This window comes from Bos indicus, chromosome 11 (genome assembly GCF_029378745.1).
Source record: "Bos indicus isolate NIAB-ARS_2022 breed Sahiwal x Tharparkar chromosome 11, NIAB-ARS_B.indTharparkar_mat_pri_1.0, whole genome shotgun sequence".
NCBI lineage: Eukaryota > Metazoa > Chordata > Mammalia > Artiodactyla > Bovidae > Bos > Bos indicus.
Genome location: NC_091770.1, coordinates 10,708,796 through 10,733,796, shown reverse-complemented (window position 1 = coordinate 10,733,796; position 25,001 = coordinate 10,708,796). Strand labels below are relative to the sequence as shown.

General features: G+C 42.3%; 1 protein-coding gene across 4 annotated transcripts; it reads left to right on the top strand.

The window, feature by feature from the left end:
- The first annotated feature begins 556 nt into the window (after nt 1-556).
- Nucleotides 557-24,718, top strand: STAMBP (STAM binding protein). 4 transcript variants are annotated; one of them, XM_019969915.2, is made up of 10 exons: nt 557-613; nt 2,889-3,106; nt 11,193-11,268; nt 11,566-11,661; nt 12,752-13,115; nt 14,410-14,534; nt 15,425-15,562; nt 21,899-22,011; nt 22,535-22,634; nt 24,053-24,718. In XM_019969915.2, the coding sequence occupies exons 1-10, from the start codon at nt 563-565 to the stop codon at nt 24,107-24,109; spliced, it is 1,338 nt and encodes a 445-aa protein (XP_019825474.2). In that variant the 5' UTR covers nt 557-562; the 3' UTR covers nt 24,110-24,718. The 4 variants fall into 4 exon arrangements, with proteins under 4 accessions (XP_019825474.2, XP_070654528.1, XP_019825475.2 ...); XM_019969916.2 differs by having other exon boundaries at nt 564-687; XM_019969917.2 differs by lacking the exon at nt 557-613 and adding an exon at nt 724-933.
- The last annotated feature ends 283 nt before the right edge of the window (nt 24,719-25,001 follow it).

The following is a 25,001-nucleotide window of genomic DNA, read 5'->3' as shown; positions in this document are numbered from 1 at the left end:
TGCAGGTTTGATCCCTAAATCAGGAAGATTCACTGAAGGAGGGCATGGCAACCCACTAAAGTATTCTTGCCTGGAGAATCCCAACGACACAGGAGCCTGGCAGGCTCCAGTCCATAGGGTCGCAGAGTTGGACAGGACTGAAACGACTTAGCAGGCACGCACAAACATATAACTCATCTGCACAAATGTGGAGGACATAAAGGCATGGGGTGAGCATGAAGGTTACCAGTCTAATTTAAATACATGTATGATTTATGCAACAGACTTTATCTGACTTCATACTTCTTAAGCTTTTCCAAGGGATGTTGTATTACAACTTGTGTAGCCTTTCACCGTGTCTGTACTAACCTAAGAGAAAAGTTAGCTCGGTCATTGGGTCCTTTGCTCGTTTTCTCTTCTTTGCTGGTTGATTTTCCTTTACCAAAATGGCCCCGCTCTCTCCTCATTGGTGTTTTCTTCCCCCGCAGGTGGCAGCTCTAGCTCCGCCCACCAGTCACCGCTCGGGTCCTAAGTTCTTGAGAATTTAACTCACAGACCAGAGGGAGGGGGCGGGGCGGGGCGGATGCCGGACGTGACGTTTTCGGAAGCGCCGAGAGTCGTCCGCGGGGGACAGGTGGGCAAGGGTCCCAGCAGTGTGGTGGGGCCCTGCCGCTGAGCGTGATCGGAGTCTGACGGGGAGCGGCCACCGTGAGTGTGGGGCCTGCAGCCTTCTCCTCCCTGCGCCCCCTGCCCGGCCTGTCGCGCGCGCGGCCCCTGACGGCTCCGGTCCCCAGCCTAGCCCAGCGCGTCCCCTCCTACCGCACGCGATAGACGCGAAAGCCTTCAATAATTTTGCCCGGTGTTGACAACTTGGGCTTGAGTGCCTTCGAGAAGGCCTCAAGCAGTTGTCAGTGGATCCTTCTCCGCTGTAAACGCCCCCTTCGCTCATTCCTGGTACTTCCTTTCGCCTCCCAGTCATCTTCCCCCGCCTCGGTTTTTTCCGCCACTTTCCCCTCTTATTTGCCGACGCTACATCTCCTCTTTGGAGTGTTGCTCAGCCTTGTGTGGGGTAGCACTTGCTGGCCTTGGGAAGGGGTTCCATTCTCGACCAAAAAATCCTCTCCCGAGAGGTGATAAAGAGCAACAAGCTTCTCCTGCCTCAGTTAGCTTTGATGGGCTCTGCGCTGAGTTTACTAATTAGTTAACTTGGGGAGGTTTTAGATTTGCTAGTGGCTTCTTGAGCCCCTGAAAAGACTCCCACAGAAGGTGGAATGCCTCTACATCCCTGGTAGTCCCCACAATTTTTGTACCCTTAGGGTGTTTGACGGAGAAGGCAATGGCACCCCACTCCAGTACTCTTGCCTGGGGAATCCCATAGGCGGAGGAGCCTGGTAGGCTGCAGTCCATGGGGTTGTTAAGAGTCGAACACGGCTGAGCGACTTCACTTTCACTTTTCACTTTCACGCATTGGAGAAGGAAATGGCAACCCACTCCAGTACTCTTGCCTAGAGAATCCCAGGGATGGGGGAGCCTGGTGGGCTGCCATCTATGGGACCGCACAGAGTCGGACACGACTGAAGCGACTTAGCAGCAGCAGCAGCAGGGTGTTTGAGAAAAAGCTTGGTGGAGGAAGTGTGACCGAGTGATAGAGTTGACCTGGAGAAAATCATCTTTGAGGGAGTGCTTGGAATGGAAAACAAGAGTGGGTAGACAAATGAAACAAATATGAGGATTTCTGGGCAGATAAGAATCCTGACTGAAGCAAAAGGTCTCTGTTGGCAATGAGTGAGGTTTAAAAGGACAAAGTGAGTAAGGTTTAAAAGGACCAAATGGGGCCAGTTGACACAGGGCCTTGAATTCCAAAATCTGCTGTAGCTTGTATGTTCTACAGCATGCTGGCTGTGCTGTGTCGCTTCAGTCATGTCCCACTTTGTGACCCTGTAGACTACAGCCCACCAGGCTCCTTTTGTCCATGGGATTCTCCAGGCAAGAATACTGGAGTAGGGGGTGTGCTGTAATTCAGTATACATCAAATACCCAGAATCTTTCTGGAAGTGATGTAGAGTGATATCTGACTGGAAGAAAGAATCTAACAGCAACAGTATCAGGAAAGATTGTAGAATGACTGCAATCTGAGACCCAGGGAGGGGAGACTCCCGGGTTGTTTTTGTTGTTATTGTTGGTTTGGGTTTTGCCTTTCAAGTTACCTTCATGTCCTTCTGTTATTCAAGGAGTACTTACTTAGTCTTCGAAGATAGATTTGAGTAAACTGTTTTCTAGATCTGAATTCCTTACCCTGAAATGATGATGTTGTACATTGACTGGACTAGTGATTTTATGAGCAGAGTCAGGATTATAAATATTCATCCCCACACCATTTCCCCTCACTAACCTTGTGCTAAAGTTCGAAAAGTTGTAGACAAAGTCTGTTACTCTCAGGTTAAATGATCAACTTAAAGTCAGTTAACAATCATCAGGAAATGTCATTGAGTGTTCTCTGTCAGATACTGGGGTGGGTGGAAGTGGGTAGCTGGGAGGAGAGATAATGGAAAAAATACAAGATACTGTCCCTCTTTTTATGGTGCCGAGGTCAGGGCCTCCTAATGACAGGGGATGATTAGCATGAAAAGAGAACTGAACCCCTTGTGGCTCATTATTGTTATACCCTTTGTAGCACCTAATCATGCCACAGGCATTGTGGGTTTCTGAGTCTGGCAGTCCTTTCATCCTTGTGAAATGGGCTTCCTTGAGGGTCTCAGGCTTCTTGTGGGAAAGAGACCTTAGTTAATATGAGCAACAGTATGTGGTGTTTTTCTCAATTTCTTTGTAAGGAAGAGGTTTGTTGAGATGTACACCTGTGCCGAAGTGACGGGGGCCTTGGTATTGATGCCATCTTTTGTTTGTTTCAGGACTTCTTGGTCCTCATGTCTGACCATGGAGATGTGAGCCTCCCACCCGAAGACCGGGTGAGGGCCCTGTCCCACAGGGGCAGCGCCGTGGAGATAAATGAAGACATTCCACCCCGCCGGTACTTCCGCTCCGGAGTGGAGATTATCCGGATGGCGTCTGTTTACTGTGAGGAAGGCAACATCGAATATGCCTTCATCCTCTATAACAAGTATATCACGTAAGACACCTCCGGTTTCCTTTTTCTTTTCTGGTGACTGATACCCCACTCATGGTGCTCTTGTGCTCATTTATTTCTGCTCAGAATTGCTAAAACCAGAGAACTTTACAACGTCATTATCATTAATCATTTTTGCTGGCAGCTCCTACATATTAGCTGTTCTTGACATTCAAAGACATGGGTACTGGGTACTGAAAATGTTGTTTTCATGACTCAGTAATTTCATGAGTAAGAGACCTAGCTCTTTGGGCTGTGCCCACATGGCCCAGCTGTTAGGCAAGAGAGTTGGTGTTTAAACTATACATGTTTTGTATTGATGAAGGATTTTTCCTGTCCCCTCTCTATTAAGGCAGCCAGTCAGAGGGTTATTGTTGAGGTTTAGCAGAGCCAAAATTCCTCACCTCTACTTATTTTGTAGCAAATTGAGTGTCTCGGGAAAGAGTTTTTTCTTAACCTTTATCATAATCGTGTAAATCATTAAATAAGTACCGACCACCTACAGTTTGTATAGCTCATCATAAGACCTTTCCCTTGAGTTGCTTAGCCTCTTGCAGCATGAATTGAAGATTTCAGTTAACAGGAACAATTGCTAAAGTCCCAGTGACTTTGGAAAAGATGTGTAATTTAGGAAGGGAATAATAATGTTAAAAGATCTCATTTGTAATTTCTAGTCTTGTCCTTTCATAATAGTAGGACCTTAAGGTAATAATAATTTCAGTGTATTTGTATAGCTCTTAAATAGTTCATAGAACATTTCACCTGCATTTATGTCATTTGATCTTTACGGTTCTGTGTGCACTGTGTAGGGCACATCATCCTTCCATTCTGCATATGAGGAAACACCCTCCAGGTTCAATGGTAGGTTTTATTCCACAATTTGCAGTGGCAAAACCTGCATTTTCCAGCTCTTAATTCAGGATTCATTCTACAGCATAAGGCCTGTTCTTTTTGTTTTCTTTTTGGTGCTGTTTCTTGAATTGAAGGTAGTCTTTTGAGATTATAGTCTGGGGACACACTAATTTGGGCTTATTTTTTATTGTTTTTTGAATGGGTAACGTGCATGTAGTGCAGAATTCAGAAGGCACGAAAGGGTATATATATTTAAAAACTAAATTTCCCTACCACTCCTCTTTTCCCCCAAACCTTTAGTTCCCCTCCCCAGAGGCTGGCACCCTTATTAGTTTCTTATATGTTCTTCTAGAGGTGATGGATGCATATTAATTATATTAAGTTTTTGATCACATACTGCTGTAAAGCAGTGTTTGTCAACTTTGGTGTTAGTGACATTTTGGGTTGAACAATACTTTGTTGCACAGGAGTGGCCTGTGCATTGTGGTGTGTTTAGTAGCATCTTTGGTCTTTCTACTCACTAGATGCCAGTAGAACCCCTTATCTCCAAGTTGTGACAACCCAGAATGTCTCCAGATATCACTAATGCTTTCTGAGAGGGAAAACTGCCCCAGTTGAGAGCCAGTACTCTAAAGAAGGTGTAAGAGTGGATTGCCTAGAATTCATATTGTAATTTTAGAATGGAACAAAGGGAGTGCTGTGGTTTCATAAAGTTCATAGAATCATAGTTACATTTCTCCCTCTCTTTGCTATTAGGAATTTCTCATTCCTAGGCACAATGGGCACAAAATTTATTTTCCCGAGATATTTCTTTGGCTACTGTCCTCCTCTTCATTTACTCTGCTGCTGGTGGAACTAGTATATTTCCAGTAATCTTGTAGATAGCTCTCTCAGAATGAGGGGCACAGTTCCTTTGGGAAATTATAGTTGAGTAAGTGCAGGAGAATCATGGAATCACTCTACCAGGTGTTTTCTGAGGGCCTTCTGGGTCTTGTTGTTCCACATAGAAAGTGCTTGAAGGGTGAGGATCGTATTCATTCAGCAAATATATATTGTGTATATCTTCTATCTACTTGACACTGCAGTAAGTCCTACGTACATAGTAAATAAAATGGCCCTTGCCCTTATTCTCATTATGGGAGAAGACAGCATACAGGTAAACAAAGAAATATATGGTAACAAAATAGGGGAGCAGCAGAGAAAGTGCTGTGATAGAAAATAGCCATGGATATCTAATTAAATAGAGTAACATCTATCTGAGAATGTAAGATTTAAACTGAGACTTGAAGGGTGCCATAGAGTTGGTCATTCCAAAAGCATAAAGCAGAGCGTTTAAAACAGATAGTACTGTGTATTCAGAAGGTCTCAGGTAGGAAAGACCTTAGTGTGTTCTGAGGATTAAAGATCATTGTGTTCGGAGTGTAGCAAATGAAGAGAGAGAATGACCTCAGATGAAGTTGGAGAGGTAGACGGGGCCAAATCATGGAGGATCTTATTGGCCACAGTAAAGAGTTTACATTTTATCTTGAGAGTAATAGAAAGCCACTGAAAAGTTTTAAGTGAGGCTGTGACCTAATCTTATTTATGTTTTAGAAATATAAATTTTGGCTGCCATATGGTAGCTGGTGGAGGGAGTGTTAAGAGAAGGCAGTGAGATTAGTTAGGAAACTCTTAACAGCAGTTCAAGAGAAAGGCTGGTGGCTTGAAAGAACATGGTAGCCTGGAAAAGAGTAGATGGATTTTGTTTTCTGGAGATAGAGTCCATGAGACTTACTCATAATTTTGGAAAGAAGATGATATCAAAGTTGACCTCATTTTGCCTTGAGTAACTTAGGATTTGCCAGTCCATTTATTGAGATGGGGGAGAGTGGTGTCAAAGGGGGTTGTTGGGTAGTGGGAAGACAAAGAGTTCATGTTAAGGTGTTAAGTTTAAGTTATCTATGAGATATCCAAGTAGTGATGTCCAGTAGGAGGTTGAGTGTAGCAGTCTGAACTCAGAGGAGAGGTCTCTGTTGGAGCAACAAGTTCAGGAGTCCTCAACATATAGTTGGTCCTGAAGCCATAAGGATGCTGAGACCATCTAGTGCACTGGTTCTTAATCTAGGGTCCAGGAACCCACAGGGATTTGTTGATAGAATTCAGTGTCCATGAACTTGGTTGGGAAAAACTTTTCTTATTTTTACTAATGTGTAGCTGAAATTTAGTACTTCCTTTAATTTTAGATATAGGCTCAAACCACAGTATTATTAATATTTGTAGTTTTGTCACCAACAGAAATCAAGATATTTTCATATTATGATTGTCCAGTAGGTCTCAAAATAACATTTATACTTATCACTACTTCAGAATTATAGTACAGTTCTTAAACCCACAACTAGATCTTGTTTTTTAATGCATTAACAATGCATCAATAAGTAAGCACATTTCATCATTTTTTAATATTTTGAAAACTGTTAGAGTAGAATGGGGCTTTTTGTAATCTTTCATTATTTATATTACATCTTTAAAAAATTATTTCGAGAAGAGTCCATAGGCTTCATTAGAGGCCGGAAGGATCCGTGGTGTATTAAAGGAAAAGAGACTTTGATTATGAGACTGTAGAATGAGAAGAAAAGGAACTTAGGAGAGAGCCCCAAGGTTGGTTAGTGAAGGGAAGGCCAGTAGAGGAAACTTGGAAGGAAGTTTTGAGAGATAGGAGGAAATCCATCACTTTGTCATGGGAGCCAAAAGAAGTAAGTAACTGCAGGACAATGGGCACTGTGTCAGGTGGGCAGGGATTTGATGTCATGATGTGATTGGTAATCTTGGTAAGCAGTTTCACTGATGTGGGTCGAAAGGGGAATGGGCGATGAGTATAGTTCCGAGACTGGCAAACTTTTCCTGTAAAAGGACCTGATGGTAGATATTTTTGGCTTCACAGGCAAGTTGGTCTCTGTCACAACCTCTGCTTTATAGTGTGAAAGCAAGTCATAGATAATACATGAATGAATGAGTGAGGCTGTGTTCCAATGAAACTTCATTTACAAAAACAGATGGCGAGCTAGATTTGCCCCACTGGCCATAGTTTGCCAAGCCCTAGCATAGACAGCTCTTTGGAGAAGTTGGACCAGAAGTAAAGTGGAAAATTGAAATAACTGAAGGGGGACACAGAGTACATGAATGTGTTTGTGTCTGTTTTCAGGTGGGAGATGCTAGAGCATATCTTTTGGAAAGGATACTGTGGAGTAGGAGAGGCTAATGGTACAGAAAAGAGATTGAGCATAGAAATAAACTCCTAAATAGGCCAGAGGGAGTAGGAGTAGGATTAATAGTACACAGAAACTTCAGTTGATTTTTTTTCTGTGCCTTGTTATTACATTGAGTGATATGAATATCAGTGTTAACAAGACTGGTAAAGGGAGCCTGTCCCTATATGTGGTGTACTGCTTATAGGACCATTTAACGGGATGAACTTGGCCTGGAGGAGAGTCAAGTGAGAGGAGGGGAAAATGTATTACTTAACTTGTTAGATTTGGGTTTTAATTTGGGACGTTGTTGGATTGGCTTGACCTGAATCAACAAATATAGCTACATTTATTTTTCTTGCAGATATCTTCAAGACCCTAACTCTTGATTCTGTGAGCTGACAAGTCCTAGGAGTTGCAAAAAAAACCTTCTAGCTCAGTATTCTTGCTCTGTTTTTCTACCACACTTTACTTGGTATGTTCCTGTCAGTTAACAAGAGCTCACTTTGGCAATTATTACACTGAGGAGGAGAGAGGAGGGTAGGCCTCTATTTCACCACTCCTCTGCTTCGCTCCCCCACTACTGAGTCATTGTTCTAGACCTTTTGTGGATACTTTAATTCAAGATTTTAAAGGGTATATTTTTTTCCCTCAATCAGTTTAGGCATCTTAATGATCTCAAGCACATTTCCCTCCTCAGAGGTTTTCCTTACTGTAGGAATGCTTTTCCTTTTGCAGACCCCAGTATAGAAGAAGGATCCTCAACATATTAAATCAGTACATATTTTCATGGTGAGCACAGACAGTAATCCAGGCAGTGGATTCTTTCACAGCTTTTTATGGTCATTGACTAGGCTACATCGAAAAGAGTTACAGAGGCCTTAGGCAATCCTGTCTGCTGTGTGAGCCTCTTACAACACAAACCTGCTTTCTGAAAATGGTCTGTCACCTGCGTTGAAAATGTTTCCCCCCAGGATTGGGGCTTATGGACTGAAGAGGGTTTTCCTCTGTGATCATGCTCGCTTTGCTCACTAACTTTTCAGATTGGAAGAAATTAGAGCCCTTAATGCATCCACGTTATAGAATTTCTTTTTGACTTTTTAAATTATTTTTACACAAAATTAATATGTTTTCATGATTAAAACAGTTTGTTTTCAAACCACACAGCAAGGGAAATATTAAAGTGAAAAGAAAATGCCCATCCACCAGAGGTAACCATGTTCTATTTCTTGTGTATTTATTAAGAAAATATCCCCATGCAAGCACCTGGGCTCATGTCTTTATCCTTTTTCCTTGGTACCTGAATGAGATCATACAACATAGTCTTCTCCACAGCTTGCTTTCTTAACAGTTGTATCTTTACATATCAGGACACTGATCCATCATCTCATTCTGCTTTAGGGGTGTTTCTTCTACCTGGAGCAGTCTTATCCTAGATATCTTCATGGCTCGCTCTTCCAGTCCTTACTTAAATGTTGCCTTCTCAGTGATGCCTTCCTTAGCTGCGCTACCTAAAATCTCCATCCCTTCCATGTCACTTATTCCCCTTCCCTGTTAGTGCCTTTCCCAGCACTGATTATCTGTGTACTCTTTGTTTGGTTTATTGTCTCTTACCCCCTGTCATGTATACTCTGGTGGGGAGGAATTTGTGACATTCACTGCCAAGTCCCCAGCCTTTATAATAATGCCTGACCCCATCGCAGATGCTCAATAAATGTTTTTTGAATGAAAGAGCGAATGATTATATTGTTTTTCCACATTTGGGTCTACCATAATTTATGAAGTAATCCCCTACTGATGGCCATTTAGGTTTTCAGTTTGTCTTTCTTTTATGAACAATGCTAATTGAATAATCTTATTCATATATTTTTGTACTATTGTAGGATAAATTCACAGAGATGGAATTGTGAGCTTAAATGGTATACACATTTTAAATTTTGAATACTTGTCTCCTACACCCCTTCCTCCCCTAAGGAAAAAGGTATTATCAAATTCCTGTCCTGCTAGGAGTGTGAAAGGACACCTATTTCTCTGTGCCTTTACCTACACTGATTGCAATCCAGTTTTAGCCTTTGCCAATCTGATAGATGAGAAATGATAGCTCATCTTAACTTGAATTTCTTTCATTTATAAGTAAAATTGAGTACCATTTTTCTTAATTATTTCCCTCTTTTATTTACTTTTATGCATATTTTTTCCTTTTGTTCTTTTGGATTGTTTCGTTTGTGTTTTGCCAGTGCATCTTTGTTTGCTTTTGTACAGCTCCTCTCTCTGAACTGCAACCAGATACAACCCAGAGAACAGTATACCTCTGGGCCACAGCTATTCTCTGCCTGGAAAACTTCTAACCCTGGTGTTAACATCTTCCTCTCTTTTTCTTGCTCACATCTTTATTTATTATGATAGTAAAAACAATCGTATATATAGCAGATGTTGGCTATGCGCTAGGCACTGTGCTCAGCACTTTATTTATTTTTAAACTCTGTTTGGTATCATAGCAACCGTTTCAGGTAGTACTAGTTTGTCTCTGTGTGTATAATTTATAGAGAGAGAGCAACTGAGGGATGGTGCTGGAGGCCACACAGCTGGTAGATAAGTGGCTAAAACCAGGATTTGAACCTAAGCAGGGTGGCTCCAGAGCCTGCCCTCCCAACCATTAAGCTTTCTTGCCTCCAGTGTGGGCAGTGGGTTGTGTTACTCATTCTGTTTTCAGGAGACCCTTCTGCCCATATGCCCCCATTCAGAAAATTGACTACAGTTACTGAAACACGAGAAAGGTGTTCATGTTCAGGTCTGGAAGTTTTATAAACTCATTTTATTTATTTATTTATTTTGACTGTGCTGGGTCTTCATTGCTGTGCACAGGCTACTCTCTGGTTGCGGTGCAGTCTTCTCACTGCAGTGGTTTCTCTTGTTGGAAAGTACAAGCTCAGTAATTGTGGTTCATAGGCTTAGTAGCTCCACAGCATGTGGGATCTTAGACCAGGGATCAAACCCATGTCCCCTGCATTGGCAGGCGGATTCCTAACTACCACCAGGGAAATCCTTCATGAACTAGTTTTCATTACATGGTTCAAAATGAAAATAATTTTTTTAAAAAAGGTATATAGATTTTTCACTCCCACTCCTGCCTCATGCACTCTATTTCCCCTGCCCTCTCCTTTTGTTAGCTTCTGTATATACTTCCTGTGTTACTATATATACTTATAAGCAGAATCTGGAATCTGGCATTCTGAGCCCTCCACTTCTGGCTGTGACAAGTTACTGAACTTCTGTTTGTTTTCACCATTCTTAAGTAGACATCATAAATGTTAGAGCTCATGAATTGATTCAGTTTATTTTTCCCACTGAGCTTTACAGTCAAGGACAAGAACTGAAAGAGGAAATCTAGCACTTACGTTTCTCTAAGCAGATTTCATCGGAGACCATAATGCACATATCAAACATAATGCACATGTGCACATATTACACATTACACATGTAATGTTCACATATAACACATATACTCTCTGAGCATCCCAGTGCTTAATCTGGTGCGAGGATGATTCTACAAAGGAACATGAATCCCAAAGAAAATAAGCCAACAGCAAAGATCACACAGAGCTAGGAGTAGTAATAGAACGTGGGTTTTCTCTTAGCCTCCTGCCTTTGGCTGCCAGACTGTTCACTGAAGAATGCTTTGTGACAGAGGGCTTTTCCTTTGGAAGCCTGTTACTGTCACAACCAGAAAAGAATTTCTTTGGAGGCGTATTTTTGGGCACAGGCTAGGATTTTCTCCCCTCCATAGTTTTTGTTGTGGGCGTCTCGTGCTGCTGAACGCCTGAGTTGGGAGAAGAGCAATTCTGTGGCTCTTTATGGGGCTGAGGGTGAGTGGGGGAGGGGGCCTGTTACCTGTGCGTACCTGGAAACCTGTCGGATAGCCCCTACAGGGTAAGGGAGTTGCACTGCTTCAGAGTCTTCTGGGCATTTGCATGTCTTCTTTGCATCACCATCAATCTGTTCTGTCCCCTTAGGCTCTTTATTGAGAAACTACCAAAGCATCGAGATTACAAATCAGCTGTCATTCCTGAAAAGAAAGACACAGTAAAGGTGGGTCTTCACTTTCACTCTTGCCCATCTAAAAGCTTCAAAGAGGCACAGACTAACTTCCAGACATAAGAAGCAGAGTCTGCATCTGAATGTCAAATCCTGCAAATAGGAGATAAGGCCATTTCAGTAGATAAGTTACAAAATACCAGGTACAGTATGGCAGGGGTAATTTAAATTACATTATTTAAATGTTTTTAGAAGTGGTGTTGCCATTGCCAACTTGACTTAAGTCTTTTTACTTTTCTACTTAATTGGCGACCATTGTCCTAACTCTCAGATTTTGATTTTGTATCCCAGAAATTAAAGGAGATTGCATTTCCCAAAGCAGAAGAACTGAAGGCAGAACTGTTAAAACGATATACCAAAGAATATTTAGAATATAATGAAGAAAAAGTGAGTATGTATTAGCAAAAAAAGGAAATTGTTTTGGCTTCTTAGGCTGTGTTCTAGGAATCTAGTAGGTATTTCAGCGGATCTTTTGATTTCATTGTGATATTTTATATTTTTAGCAAAATCCAGAAAAAAGTGTTGAGGCTGAGGATTCTAATACAGATTAACCCCTTTATCTAAGAGGATGACTTGAGGGACAGAAAATCTATTGCTTGCCTGTTACATCTAGAGCTAGAACCTAAGAACAAAGAAAGTTCTCACTAAAGTATAGGGTTTTTAGATCAGAGAATTTGGGGATTTGATTCACATTTGATTATATCCAAAACAGATTATACCTGTTTATAAAGCTGTTAATATTTTCAATGACTTCTTGTTAGGAAGAGTCAGTTAAAACACGTGAGAAACTCTGAGGCAGGGTCACTGGTCTGTCAGCCGGGAACACACACTGCAAGCATTTCGCATTCTTTTGTACACTCTCCTGAACTCTATTCTGGACTCTGATGTTGAAAATCAGCTGAGAGGAAAACAGCTGTATATTTCTAAGGTACCTAATGAGTGAAAATCTTCATGAAGGAAGCTATTACTTGATGGTTCTTATAGTTTAAAATGTCACTCTGTATTTTACTAATCACCAGAAGAATTCCAGAGGCTTCATTCAGGGTTAAAATTCAATACAGACCCCTACATGGCGTTTGTAAGTTGGGATCTGGTTCCTTTTCGCAGCCCTACTTGGGATACAGAATGTATACGTGGCACACTTAGAGACTAAAATTCTGTATGATATGCATGTACGGGCAATATGCTGCATTGAGATTTTGGTAAAGAAGAAAATGCATTAGTTAGAGTTATTGGGAAAGGGTACTGAGAGGATTAGGACTTTAACTGTCCTTGAAGAATAGGGGTACGGTGGTTAGATCCATTAGGGGTAACTGTCCTATGGGTGTAGAGGCACTGAGGGAAGCCTGGATTCTGTGTTTGGAAATCAGGCCAGAACATTTGGGGGCAGTCTCCCTGCTAAAAAGCTTTGTCCTCCTAAGGTGTGAAGTTACTTGAGTGTAAAGTGTTATTGTTAACTCCTATTTGTGCTTTGTAGAAGAAGGAAGCGGAAGAATTTGCCCGAAATGTAGCCATGCAGGAAGAGCTGGAAAAGGAAAGACGGAGGGTGGCCCAGCAGAAGCAGCAGCAGTTGGAGCAGGAGCAGTTCCATGCCTTCGAGGAGATGATCCGGAACCAGGAGCTAGAAAAGGAACGACTGAAGATTGTGCAGGAGTTTGGGAAGGTGGACCCTGGCCTGGGGGGCCCACTGGTGCCTGACTTGGAGACGCCCTCCCTAGATGTGTTCCCCACGGTGCCTGCTATACCCACACAGCCTTCAGACTGTAATGCAGCTGTGAGGCTTGCCAAGCCACCGGTGGTGGACAGATCCTTGAAACCTGGAGCACTGAACAACTTGGAAGGTAGTGAATTCATTCGCTCGAATCCTCTTCCGTCTCAGCTGCAGCCAAAAAGGGCGTCATTCCAAGGGATTCAGCGGACGACTACCTCCGTGATCCCGCTCATTAGGCTCTGGTCATAGAAATCCATTCGATCAATATTATCATACTGTGTTCTATGACAGCTGTATTATAAAGTGGCCTTTGCTTAAGCCATATAATTTACCTGGGCTAGGTTGATTTTCTGAAGCGCTAATAAAATCCTTGAAAGTCAGACTCACTCTCAGCTTTTAAGGGTTATATAGAGATTTGACATGTTCAGTGAACTAGAGACCACTGTTAACCTTTTGCAAAGGAAATTTGAGATTTATAGTAACACTTTAAAATTCAACAACTGACTTAAAAATAAAAGCTACTGAACTGTGTTTGCCTCGCAAATATTCCTAATTGGTAAGGAACTTAGTCAAGGTAACTATTCTGTGTGCTGCTGCTGCTAAGTCGCTTCAGTTGTGTCCGACCCTGTGCCACCCCATAGACGGCAGCCCACCAGGCTCCCCTGTCCCTGGGATTCTCCAGGCAAGAACACTGGAGTGGGTTGCCATTTCCTTCTCCAATGCGTGAAAGTGAAAAGTGAAAGTGAAGTCGCTCAGTCATGTCCAACTCTCAGCGACCCCATGGACTGCAGCCCACCAGGCTTCTCCGTCCATGGGATTCTCCAGGCAAGAGTACTGGAGTGGGGTGCCATTGCCTTAGTGGTAATTCAGTCTAGCCATAAAAACTATTGAGTCTTTCCTTCTCTCACCAATGAATAGTTACCCGAGAAAATAACAGTAGCAGCCAAATGATGAGTATGCCTTGATGATTAGAATAGATCTTTTTGTTAGGAATTGTCTTTCAAGTAGTCATGTAAGGAATTCAGCTTTGTAGAAGATCTACTTAAAAGGACAAGGTAAGAGTGGGCAAGAGGTGTTAGACTCTGAAGCTTTCAGGATTTCTCCCCATGTACTTAGCAGGGTTGCCTCTCACTATTATTCCTGAATAATAGTAGAAACTCAGAAACTTAAGTAGTAGTTTCTCTTTGTCTTCACTTGAATGATTAAAGCCTCTTCTCTTTTCTTGAAACAACCTACTCCCAGTGGCTGTGGTCAGAGGTTGGAGAAGAGCCTTTGCAGCCCTTTCTCTTGTGCCATTAGGATGAGATCCCCACTTACTGCCTGCAGTTGGGGGGACCCCAGTGATTTGGCATTGCTCTCCTAGGGCTGCCAACTCTGAGGTCAGCTTGGGGAGGTCTTAGATTTTTTTTGTCTCTCCTTTACAGCTCCTACAATCGATGGATTGCGCCACGTGGTGGTGCCCGGGAAGCTCTGCCCACAGTTTCTCCAGTTGGCCGGTGCCAACACTACCCGGGGAGTGGAGACATGTGGAATTCTCTGTGGAAAACTGGTAAAAAAAAAAAAAAAAAAATGCTTTCTAGAGCCTAGACTGTTTCTTCACCCTTGGCCTCCTGTGACTTTCAGAGAGATATCCAGGGTCAGTTACTCTTTGTACAGATCCCTCTGCTGAAGGAGCCATGGCAGCAAAATGCAGTGTCACCTTGAATTTAGTAGCCCTGGATTTGGTTAATTTTGATTAATCAATTAATTAATTGAATTTAACTGAGTATTTTAATGCTGGTGATAAGAAATGCTTAATTCTAAACTTGGTAGGAAGATCCCTTGTTCAGCTTTTGAACACCTGCTTTATGGTAGATCATCAGAATATAAATATGTAAGGCAGATAGCATCTGTCCACAAAAGGTACCCAGGCGCTTTAGAGAGATGGGAGATATACACCAAAAGATAGTTTGCTGACTAGCACGTATAATAAAAGTACTAGGAATTATGGGGAAAGAAGGATCATTAAATGGAGGTGCTTAAAGAACTCATTACTAACTGCTGAATAGATAAATGAGTAAAGTGGAATAGACTTAAACTGAGCCTTAAAGGTTGGGAAGGGCTTAGAGAAATAGTAAAAGGAAACTCCTCTAGACATGAATAAAGGAAGAGAAACAGTACCATACCCAGAGCTTCTTAAGACTCATGAGCAGACCTGTTTGGCTGCAGCAGGAAATTCGCACAGGGCTGTGGGCATCTTGGCCTTGCAGAGGGCCCCAGGCGGTGTACTTGGGCAGTAAGAGTTGTGAGCAAGACTGACCTGAGGGACTCATCTCATGGAGGAGACTCATGCTGGGAGAAGGGCCTTTGCTTGTATGGAAGTTTAACTTTCCACTGCTGTGACAGAGAGGGTTGCCTACGTACCGCGGAATCGTGATGAGCTATTTTCTAATTTGACAGATGAGGAACGAATTTACCATTACCCACGTTCTCATCCCCAAGCAGAGTGCTGGGTCTGATTATTGCAACACCGAGAATGAAGAAGAGCTTTTCCTCATACAGGATCAGCAGGGTCTCATCACACTGGGCTGGATTCATGTAAGCAGTTCTGAGCCCTCCGGGGGTTCATCTCACATGATGTTACAGACGCACTGCTTGTTCTTTTCTTGAAGCAGAGTGAATTGTATCCAGGCTGTTTAGATGGTTGTATTCCCCTCTGTTGGGTACAGACTTGACTTCCTTAGCATACTTACCTGCTTGCACTCCAGTGTTGATTTCTGGGGCTTTTCATTTCTAAAAGATGTTATGATTTATTATATTTTAAGAAATGTATATATTTATTTTGACTGTGCTGGGTCTTCATCGCTGCACACGGGCTTTCTTTAGTTATGGTGCATGGACTTCTCACTGTGGTGGCTTCTCTTGCGGAGCCTGGGCACTGGGCACCTGGGCTTCAGTAGTAGCAGCACTCAGGCTCAGTAGTTGTGGCACACAGGCTTAGTTGCCCTGCAGGTCTTCCCAGATCTGGGATGGAACCCATCTCCCCTGCATTGGCAGGCAGATTCTTCCACTGGACCACCAGGGAAGCCCAGGACTTTTTAATCAAAATAATTTTTTAATAGAAATGAAATTCTTCCTCCAAAGTCCCAATTTCCCTGTGAGCATGAATGTTGATAGGATGCTGGCTGAGAGTGTATGTGAGCCTTGACCACAGAGGTTTATGCCTTACTTCATACAAATGATGTTCCTGAAAGGTGTACAAATCAAAGTATTTAAAATGAACCAAGGAAGTTAATTCAGATACTTGCATTTCATCTTTCTTAAAACAACCTATGAAAGAAAGTGAAAATGTTAGTTGCTCAGTCGTGTCTGACTCTTTGCAACCCCACGGACTGCAGCCTGCCAGGTTCCTCTGTCCATGGAATTCTTCAGGCGCAAATAGTGGAGTGGGTAGCTGTTCCCTTCTCCGGGGGATCTTCCCGACCCAGGGATCGAACCCAGGTCTCCTGCATTGCAGACAGATTCTTTACCATTTGAGCCTCCAGGGAAGCCCAAAACAACCTATATGTAAACCTTTATGTAAATCCGAAGGGCTATCAAAATAGAAAATTTTTAAGTATCTGCATATCCTAACAGTCTTCTAGTAATACTCAGGTAAGATATAATTCCATCCCTAAAGATTACATTTTAATTTTTCTTTTTATTCTTTTTCAACCCCTCATTCTCATAGACCAAGCTGTTTTTACATTGTGTGACAGGGTCCCACACAAACAAGGCAGCTTATTTCTGGATTTGGGAAGATTGCACATACTGTATATTGGCACTGGGGAAGCACTGACTTGTGAGGCAGTCCTGTGTGCCTCTGTCCTTTTGTAAATACTTGCTATTGTGTATCCCCCATTATAGATACATGGGGGATAGAAAACCTGTGTCTTATCCACCAGGGGATACAATTTGAGTAAGGTTTGATTTTAGTCTAATAGAGGAGATTGACATATAGACAAGTCGTTAACTCCTTATGTGAAGCAGAATGTGCCTGGCGCTTTAAGAGATGCCCTGTAGAATTTAGAGGAGGGAAGGATCACAGCTGGGGTGATGTACTAGATTTGTGGGGGGGGGCGGGGCAAGGGAGGGTTGCATATGGAGGGGACAACAGTGAAATAGGCAGACTGGAATCCTGGGGCGTTGAGTGGTCCAGTTTTCTGGGGCTTAGAGTTCATATCAGGAAACAGTGATAGATAAGTTTTCACATAATACATTAGGAGTAGTATTTTGGGTGGACAGGCAGGATAGTTCTGCATTTTAGTGAGTAGGATGAGACAGGGAGCTCATTTAAGAGGTTAATGTGATGATTAAAATGTAATAATGAAGAGAGCCAGGATGATGGCAGTGCATTTGGGAAAAAAAGAGACAAATGTAGGATTTCAGAGGATGTGGGGAATGAGTCAGAGAGGATGATGAGTAAATGTGATGACTTAGAAATTTCAGGCCTGACTCATGGAAGTGGCAGTGATCAATCATCTCATAAGGAGAAACAGAGGTTCCAGCAAGAGAACTTACTTGGAAGTGGGGCAAATGTTGTCTTCAGTTCTGAGTATGTTGAATTTAAGATACTGGTAAGACATTGGGCTTCCCTGGTGGCTCAGGTGGTAAAGAATCTGCCTGCAGTGTGGGAGACCTGGGTTTGATCCCTGAGTCAGAAAGGTCCCCTGGAGAAGGGAATGGCAACCCACTCCTGTATTCTTGCCAGGAGAATCCCATGGACAGAGGAGCCTGGAGGGCTACATCCATGGGGTCGCAAAGAGTCGGACACGACTGACTTTGATTTTTTTCTTTTTCCAGACATTATATCAGTAGAGGTAGTTATCAGGAATTTGAACTTGGAAACAAGGTCAAGGTGGGAAAGAGAACCAGGAGACCTCTATGTCAAGCTGACCTTGGAGGCTTTGGAGCTGGGGGAAGGTGGAAAACAAGAAGAAATTAACTTGCAGCTGAAGGCCAGGCCACCTAGGGGAGCATAGGGAGTAGTTAGTCATGCAGCACAGAGATGTCAGAGAAAGGTGAGGTAGTGTTGAGGCATAGGTACCAAAGGAGGAGGAATGTCTCAGAGAGAAACTTCAGGATGTTCACTGTGTCACATGCTGCGGAGAGCTCCAGGATGTTGAGTACTTGTATGAGCTGATTGGACTTGCTGAGTCATTGATGACCTCAGTTTAGTGGGTTTTAGGCAATGGTGGGAATAGCTTTAAAAGGTTTAAGAAGTAATGGGTATTGAGGTTGTGGTGATAGTGAAATGTACACTAATTTTTTGAAGAGCTTAGCACTAACTAGAGGAAAGGAAAGAGATTGAATAGTGGCTTAAGGAATAGCCAGGTTGAGAGAAAGTTTGCTTGATTTATGGTTTAGTGTGTGAAAATGTGTTGTTTTTATTTTGATTTTCTTGAAACCTTTATATTTGAAATATATATAAGAAAGTATTATATAAACTAAATGTACACTTTAATGAATCATTAAACAAAAATATATGTGTACACATTACCTAGGTTAAGAAATAGAGCATTGCCAGAAACATACTCCTACCCCATGCTCCTGCCCAGTCACCCTTCCTCTCTGGTACAGGTAATCCCTCTCTTGATTTCTTTTGAAATTCTTTGCTTTCTTTATAGCTTTGCCACCTTACTGTGTGTCCCTAAACTCAATAGCTTGCTTTTTCCTGGGTTTGAACTTCACATGCGTGCGTGTGTGCTCAGCCACATCCAGTTCTTGGTGACCCCATGGGCTGTAACTCGCCAGGCTCTTCTGTCCATGGGCTTCTCCTAGCAAGAATACTGGAGTGGTTTGCTATTTCCTCCTCCAGAGATCTTCCTGAACCTATGAGCCACCAGGGAAGCCCTTTTGAACTTTACTTAAATAGAATTATATAATATGTATTCTTTTGTATTCAGCTTCTTTTGCTCAGTGTCTTTAAGGTTCATCTGCATTCTTGTGTATAGTTGTCTGAGCATGTTTTTAAGCCCAGTGAGTGGGTGAACTATAGTGGAACCTGTGAATGAGATGTAAAAGGACAGGAGAGACAAGATAATCTGGAGGTAGGAAGGAATTAAGTCAAAAGTACAAAGAGGGTGTCTTCTTCATATTAGGGAGAAAACACTCCTCTACAACAGAATTGAAGGAAGAAAGTTACAGAGGGATTTTCAAGGTTATAATTGGAGATGTTGAGGGAACTCATTTTAGGCGATCTTTCAATGAGGTTGAAATCTAGGTCCATTGCCCAGCGGGAGGAGGCAGGAGAGTTTAAGAACTGGACAAGATGAGGCAAAGTTGGAAATAATTACTGTTTAGACTTTAGGTACATCTTAGCCACAAGTGAGTAAAACTATTTTTAATATCAGTGAGGGCCTAGCTAGGAAGAAATTTAGAACTTAAATTGATAGTATTCCAGCTTTTTTTCCCCCATGATGTTCCTGTACCATTTCTTCCTAACTTGGGATTAAAAGCAAACCAAAACAGACGGTAATGTTTGCTCAGATCTTAAAGTTGGCAAGAGGAGAATGCAAAAGGTCCATTCTTCCTTCTGTACCATGCCAGCTATGAATCAGGTTCCTGGTCAAAATCTTTGAATTTTTTCTGGCTGTGCTGGGTCTTCGTTGCCGTGCAGGCTCTTCTCTAGATGAGGCAAGCAGGGGCTACCCACTGGTTGCAGCGCGTGGCTTCTCCCACAGGCTGGTTGCAGCGCGTGGGCTTCTCCCGCGGCGGCGTCTCTTGTAGTTGCAGCAGCACGCGGGCTTAGCAGTTTCGGCTGCCAGGCCCTACAGCACAGGCTCAGTAGTTTTGGTGCATGCGCTTAATTGCATGTGGGATTTTCCCAAAACAGAGATTGAACCCACTACTTCTACATTGGCAGGCAGATTCTTTACCATTGAGCCACCAGGAAGCCCCCCTCGTCAGAAACTTTGTATGGTCATGTTTATCGCCAACTACCGTGTAACCCCCAACTCAGTATTCAAGGCACTCCTTCACCTTGTCTCAGCCCTGTCTTAGCTGGCATTGTTCTTTGTGGACACTCTGCTCATCTGAACACCCAGGCTGCCCTCAGCATTCACTTTTCTCACTCATTTCTGTTCCTTTGGTGTATTTTTTTTTTTTTTTTTTCATAAAAATGCCTTCCTCTATCTCCAGCATGTGAGCACAGTAGGCATAACTTTTTTTCAAGAAACTCAACTGTGACGGGAAGGAGTGAAGGCATAGTAGTTAGAGGGGAGCAGAGCCTCAAACAAGATTTTTTGGTTTTCAGTTATTTATTGAGGCCCTGCTATATGTCTTTATGTCGTCTTTCTAGCTAACCCAACTTTAGATTGGAGACCTTCATCAACTTGTGTAGACTTTGTTTGTTCTCAGTTAAAATTTCAAGCTCTAACATGGGATGAAAGGTGTTGACACAGGCCACATGTTCCTAAAAGCCTATGGGATCGTATTCTTATTGGTAGAAACTGTTCCTCCCTTGTGGTCATCGAAGCCCTTTCCTGCCCTGTGCAGGCGTGGTGTGTGGATTTGCTGTCAGCACTCAGCTAACTTGTTCCTGTGTTGTAGACTTCTTCCACAGTGAGCTGGTCACAGCGTTTTGTGCAGTCATGCTTCTCGGATGAGGCTACGCATAAGAATTATTTAATGAGCTTTAAAAAAATATTTTTTTCCTTCTCAGGATGGATATTTCCAGGGTGGGGTGCAGGAACTTGTGCTTTTGACAAGTTCCCTTGGGAGCTTCATTTTTGCACAACAGAGTTAAAAACACTGGTCAAGTGTGCATATTTATTTTCTGTGCTTTTAAGTCAGTAAAGATTGGTGTTCTTTTTGAGTCATATTTGGTCTTTCCTTTTTCCATCCTTATTATCTAACATCATACCCCCTCTGAGGTAAGTCTTTATATAGTGTTCATTTGTATACAAAGACAGTGTTCAATAAAACATTAAATAACTGGGGAATTTCAGTGGTTAGGACTTGGCGCTTTCAGTGCCATGGCCCAGATTCCCTCCCTAGTTGAGGAACTAAAATCCCACAAGCCATGCAGCACGGCCAAAGAAACAAAATTGAAAAACTGAAAGCAAGTGAGATAAACTGAATGAAATTTAAATGGTGCTTTAACTGATTGCTTTCAAATTTCGACATCGTGGTCTTTTTCTCAGATAGGACAGGGTCCTTGTGGTTAACCACCCCCTGAAATCCCAGTCACCCTCTGCCTCTCATACCCCTGAATGATATGCTTTACCCACAGGACAGCTTTTGCCACTTTTACCCATGGAGCCCCTGACTTGTGCCTGACTTTTAAACCCCTTTTTCAGGAAGAAGAATCATTCATCTGTGGCTTGTTAAGTCCTTGACGCCTACCAGGTTGAAGTATTGGGTAGCACATACCATCTATTCCAGTATGGGTGACTTTCCATCGTGTCGAGAGAGCTTGTGAGGAGCCAGATAGATCTTGATGGTCAAATAGAAATTATGAGTCTGCACATACTCATGTTAAATTACATTTGTTTACAATGCAGGGAAGGAAGTTCATTCCTTATTAGGAACTTCAGGCATATTCCTCATGGCTGCTAATGACCTTAAACTTTAGGAGATCATGGGAAGTTATTGAGAATTATTTGGCTCTGCCTTCCTTCATGGGGGGGCTTCCCTGGTGGCTCAGATGGTAAGAATCTGCCTACAATGTGGGAGATCCACGTTCGATCCCAGGGTGAGGAAGATCCCTTGGATAAGGGCATGGCAACCCACTCCAGTATTCTTGCCTGGAGCATTCCATGGACAGAGGAGCCTGGCAGGCTGCAGTCCATGGGGTTGCAAAGAGTTGGACGTGACTGAGCAGCTAACATTTCACTTTCTTCATGGGCTGGGCTTGCCTGTGTATTCTCAGAGGCTTTTTTTCCCTCTTCTCAGACTCATCCCACGCAGACAGCCTTCCTCTCCAGTGTTGACCTACACACTCACTGCTCGTACCAGATGATGTTGCCAGAGTCGATAGCCATTGTTTGTTCCCCCAAATTCCAGGAGTAAGTACATAGGGTGTTCAGGGGAAAAGCCTCAGAGGAAATGTTCTGCATTCTTAAGACCTTGTTCTCTATCTAACATATAGATTGTGATATTTGATTGGCTTTTCTAAAGGTCTTCCTTTTAAGTCCTGTAGCCTGATAAACCTACTCTGCTTGTTTACAAAAGTATCCAAGCAATAATGTAGGTGCTTTTATAAGAAAAGGATGTAAGAAATTTGAAGTGTTTGACTTGAAGCAGTAGGAATTTCAAGAGATTGATGTCAGATTAGAGAATTTCAGTATCCAACAGATTATCTCTGAAAATTAACTTTTTCATTTTAAACCCTGTTATTTACTATGAATTCTCCCAGTAAAACTGATGTGGTGGCAGTGATGAATCACTGTCTGATTCATTCACCAGAGAAGAGATCTGCGGGCCAGCAGACGTTTGAAGGTGTCTCAGAATGAGCTCTGCCCTGCCCAGTGTGTGTGTGATTGAGGGGACACCTTTGCTGGGTTCTGGACCTGCTTTTTCTTATTTCAGAACTGGATTCTTTAGACTCACTGACCATGGACTAGAGGAGATTTCTTCCTGTCGCCAGAAAGGATTTCATCCCCACAGCAAGGACCCACCCCTCTTCTGTGTATGTATCCCTGTGGAGGAAGCTGCAGCTACGCTTTAACCAGGGAGCACAGTCAGAGCTGATGCGACACAGTGTCCTTCACGGCCCACACAGAAGATCAGCCCTGTCACTAATTTTTCTGAATCTTCCTACAAAGACATGTGTGGGAAGCAGTGTGGAACAGGAAGGGGTTTGAGTCTTAGCTCCGCTACTTCAGGGTTGTGATCAAGTTATTTAACCTTCCTGGGCCTCAGCTTTCTCACCTATACATGGAGATGATGATGATGATAATAATAATATATACTTTTACAGGTTGTTGACAGGATTAAATGAAAGTACCAAGTGCAGTAGCTTGCTTATTAAACATTAGGTTTTTCCCTTCATCATCATCAGTTGCTAAGCATGCATTTTAATAAGAGATTTGAATTCAAAAGAAAAAAGCCATTTAAGATAGGTAAAGTATATTTAATTTTGGAATTTTGCTTTTAATTTGATTTTAGGTAATAGAGATTTTTATGACCTTCTTAGAAAGTTTTTCCCCCAAGTGGTAAATGTTGTGGGTTTTTGGTAAATTCACAGTGGTAAAAAGCTGTGGATAAAAAGCTGTAGTTGCTGATAAGTATGTTGCAGTATTCTCCTCAAATCTAATGAGATAGTACTGCCTCACTCCATGCTGGCCATGAAGTATTATTATTTCTTTTGGGTTCACTGAAAAGAAACCAATGTGGAAAAGGGACTCCAGAGCCTTGTCACGTAAAAGAGACTAGGGATGTTTAGTAGAGAACCCCAGGGAGCATCTGAGAACTGACTGTGAGTGTTAGAAGAGCTGTTGTATAAAAAGGTCCCAGATATTTCATATGACTCCCAGAACCAAAACTTAAGACCCTGTGAAAGTGCCAGTTTTCAGCTGAGTACGAGAAAGAAATTTCTGACAGATTTGCTCACAAATAGGGAAGTCTGCCTTGGAATGTAATAAGTGGCTAGGTACCAGGATGTTGAAACAGAGACTGCACAATCCCCCAGAAAGGCCTAGGCTTTCAGTTAGGATGACCCCTTGCGCATGCGAAGAGGGAGTATTCCCCTTGTGAGAATAGGTGTACTTTATCATCTGGTTGACATAATGACCCAGCATACTGCAATTAATTCAGCAGTTATTTAAAATAAATGTATATTTTATAAATGATTCTAGAATACACATACATTTGAAGAATAAATGGAAATATATAGGTCCATATTGATTCAGACTACAGGCTATTGATTCTGGATTGGTAGAAATAATAATTCCCAGACCCCTTACCATAATTGCCACTTAAGTAACAGTCTGGCTGCCAGCCTGGGAACCACTAGCCAGAATGAGCATTTTAAGTATATAAGCATTTAAAAGATGATTTTTCTGAATTTTCCAGGACTTCCCCTTTCTTTCTATTTCGCTCTTGCAGAGCTGCAGCCATGTGACTGTTGTGGACAGAGCTGTGACCGTCACAGACCTTCGATGAGAGTTTGACTCAGACGCCTCCCAAGAATTGTAAAACCATATCAGTGTACTGTAGCCCCTTAATTTAAACTTTCCAGAAAGCTCTGGAAGCTTTTTAAAACAATAGGAAGTATCACCCAGGGGAGAACTGATTTTCTATTTCTGGTTTGAAAAGAAATAATCAAGTATGTTTTTTAGGCACATCTGGAAAATAGCATGGTCATGCTAAAGCAACTTTTCAGTGTGCCTGTAACTAAAAAATTAAGTTGAAAAACTGTGTAATGAAGACTCACATGTGCTTTGTTCAAGATTCACCAATTGTTAACATTTTTTCCCTGTCATGTATCCTTCTAATTTCTTTGCCAACTTGTTTATTGTTTACCTTTGGACTAATGAAGAGCATCTATGCAGAAGTTTGGAAGCCATTTAAAAAATCTTTGGGTTTTTCTGTGGTTTATGGCAAGATTAATGAAGCTTATTATAAGGCTGAAGGTCAGCTTGCTATGTCTGACCAGATGGTGAGGCTCAATAACCCTAAAGAATGATTTTGTCAGAAATTATTGTTATTTAACAAATATTTCAGGATATTTTTTCTTCTACAATAAAATAACAATTAACTTATATATATATATGTTGTGTGTGTGTACGTGTGCTCTAGGACAATCTGTTGGATCAAGCATTGTCTAGACAGACAGTGCTTACTAAATGTTAACTAAAAGGTCTGGTTATTTGGGGAAAGGTGAGGGAAAAATAGAGCTTTGAGATGTGCCAACATTGCAGGTGTGCCCCAGTTCACGTTAAATTGTTCAGTCCTTTCATTCTGCCTCTTGCCATCTTCCAGAGGTGTGAAGTCATCTTTGTTCTTTTGGTGCTGTCTCAAGTAGGTCATCCATTCACTTCCTCCTTGTGCCCTG

Coding starts and splice junctions, on each gene's coding strand:
- STAMBP (XM_019969915.2), top strand. CDS start 563: ATGCCGGACGTGACGTTTTCGGAAGCGCCGAGAGTCGTCCGCGGGGGA. Junction 11,269..11,565: donor AAAAGAAAGACACAGTAAAG/GTGGGTCTTCAC, acceptor TTTGTATCCCAG/AAATTAAAGGAGATTGCATT. Junction 22,012..22,534: donor TGTTCCCCCAAATTCCAGGA/GTAAGTACATAG, acceptor TTCTTATTTCAG/AACTGGATTCTTTAGACTCA.